Source organism: Sander lucioperca, chromosome 1 (assembly GCF_008315115.2).
Source record: "Sander lucioperca isolate FBNREF2018 chromosome 1, SLUC_FBN_1.2, whole genome shotgun sequence".
In the NCBI taxonomy this organism is placed as follows: Eukaryota; Metazoa; Chordata; class Actinopteri; order Perciformes; family Percidae; genus Sander; species Sander lucioperca.
Window position 1 is genome coordinate 5,406,175 of NC_050173.1, and position 2,500 is coordinate 5,408,674.

The 2,500-nt window shown below is 46.3% G+C and overlaps 1 protein-coding gene across 2 annotated transcripts in view; it reads right to left on the bottom strand.

The window, feature by feature from the left end:
• The window catches only part of LOC116051161 (exosome complex component RRP40-like), a 2,648-nt gene extending 536 nt beyond the window's left edge, over positions 1–2,112 (bottom strand). For both annotated transcript variants that reach the window (XR_004105292.2, XM_031301408.2), the window contains exons 1-4: positions 1,822–2,112; positions 1,064–1,213; positions 560–711; positions 1–68 (exon numbers count right to left, since the gene is read on the bottom strand). The exon at positions 1–68 is cut by the window's left edge. Coding sequence is in view for 1 of the 2 variants with exons in the window: in XM_031301408.2 (XP_031157268.1) it covers positions 1–68; positions 560–711; positions 1,064–1,213; positions 1,822–2,046 (595 nt within the window). In the remaining variant the exon portion in view is untranslated. The remainder of the gene's footprint in view (positions 69–559; positions 712–1,063; positions 1,214–1,821) is intronic.
• Positions 2,113–2,500: the final 388 nt, after the last annotated feature.

The window sequence follows — 2,500 nt, forward strand, 5'->3', positions numbered from 1 at the left end:
CGACCACCAGCTCGCAGGGGAACAGGGTCTGCAGGTCGGACAGGACGTCGCTGTGGGGGGACAGCAGCCTGAAACAGGGACACTTTGTTGAGACAAACCGTACACAGTAACACACACACACTTTGAAATGTTCTCAAGCATTATGAATATGAATTTTACAATTGAAAATTCAACATGCAAAGTTAAAAGTCATAGTATAGTTTGTTGAAAAAGCTGCAACAAGTTCCTCTGTGGCTGTGTTAGCATGAATGTATTAGAAGAACATGTTAGCAGCTGTGGACTCTACTCTGCCTCTGATTAGCTGGTTTAGGGTTGGGTTAGAGCTGGCCAATCAGAGGCAGAGTAGACTGGTCTTCCCAGATGGGGACACACCTTCTCAGAGGACTGACAGACCAAACGCCGTGGCTGGCAATATGAAATACAACTGATTAGGCTTGGTCACACTTTGAGTCAAACTAACTCAAAGTGAAATGAGGAGTGCATCGTCACTCGGATGTTAAATTGTCAGTCCTCCAGCTACCACGGAGACCTTGACTGACTACGAGACAGAGACACCGACCTCCTGGCCAGTCCCAGAGAGACGGTGAAGAGCAGCCCTCCACCTCCAAACACTCCCATCCCATTGGCTCGTCCTGAACTGTCCACACACACCAGCTCCGGCTCCATGTCCCGATTGGCTACGACGAACTGGGAGAACACCAGGTCACCCACCTGCACACAGACACACACGAAAATAATTAATTACAAAAAAAACGACAAAAACTAACAAACCTGTCAAAAAAGGTAAAAAAAAAACTTTTAAAAAACAACCAAAACGTGGGGGGAAAACAGCAAAGATGTCATAAAAATGCACCTGGACGTCTCTGTGTCCTCAGTGTCTCACCTGGACGTCTCTGTGTCCTCAGTGTCTCACCTGGACATCTGTGTCCTCAGTATCTCACCTGGACGTCTCTGTGTCCTCTCAGTGTCTCACCTGGACATCTCTGTGTCCTCAGTGTCTCACCTGGACGTCTCTGTGTCCTCAGTGTCTCACCTGGACGTCTCTGTGTCCTCAGTGTCTCACCTGGACGTTGGGTCGGTTCCTCTTGGTGGCGCCCTCAAACGCCAGGTAGGACAGAGACGCCTGCTCACTTCCTCCAAAGTCCACCTTGAAGACGTCTCCAGATTTAACCGTCACGATGCCGATGACGGTCTCTCCTTTAGCGGGGACATACTGAGGACAGAGAGGGACACACTCAACTCCCAGCATGCACTGCTGCAAAAATGTTCAAATAGGTATTTTTATTCCCTCACTGTTCTTTTTTAGACGTGGCTTTTAACGGGACCTGCTGAACTCCATTTAAATATATATATATTTTAAAATTTGACATGATGTTGTTCGACGGACTTCATTTTCAGAACAAAAACTAGTAACTCCTATAAATGGGTTTGATCTTCTGATTAATTCGGGGACTATCTGGTTCACCTTGCACCACTTTATTCCTAAATAATCTCAACTTTTCAGAAATGTTTCCCGCTGCTGTAAAGCACGGCGCGCTCCAGCGTCGGCGGGAAGAAATCACAGCGGACCTGATCCATAAAGTTTAATTTTAACGGCACAAAGCGCGACATAATAACATTATCTTCAAGCCGAAATCACTACTGATTCATAATGATTTAAATTCAGTCTAAAAGTTCTGTCATATGAGGAGTTAACGCGTGCTGCCACGAAGAAACCTTAAATGACGAGTTTTGTGAATGGACTCTTGCACGTTCTAGCAGTAGAAGCTGCTGTTGATAAACAGCCCCGCGGTGTATGAAGGGCCTCCTGCGCTGTCTCACCCTCCTCTGCTGGGAATCCATCCAGAACATGTTGGGCTGTTTGTGTCGCAGCACGCCGCTTTTACACACCAGCAGCCGGTCTCCGCTCCGCCTCAGACCCGGGCCACACACGACCTTCTCCGGCTTCACGCGCTCCGTCAGAGAGATGGTGTCGTCGGTCTCCAAGGAGAATTCATCTCCCGGTAACAAAACCTCCCCGACTTTATCTTTTAAACCGGAGAACATCGCGGAGACTCCACAGCTTCACTCACATGTGTTGTTGTTGTCAGCGGACTGATATGACTGTGACACACAGGAAACAGGAAGCTCAGCCAGCAGCCCACAGTGCCCTCTGCGGGAGTAAACAAGAGACTGTTTAAGATGAAGCTGCTCAATGTTAATAATAATAATAATAATAATAATAATAATAATAATAATTACACACACACACACACACACACATACACATACACATACATACACAGACACATACACAATTGAAATTCTCAAAACTACCTGTTCAGTCTTCACATCACGTGTCACATCCTAAAATCAGTTTCTCATTTCTCTGAACCAGTTGTAAATACTTTGGTCCATCGTCCATCCTGCAGATGATTCTCTGCTGGTTCCTACTTTATCAGTTGTTTATGTCATGTTGATCAAAATGTATTATAATGGGTCTCTGTTGAATAGCCCCCCC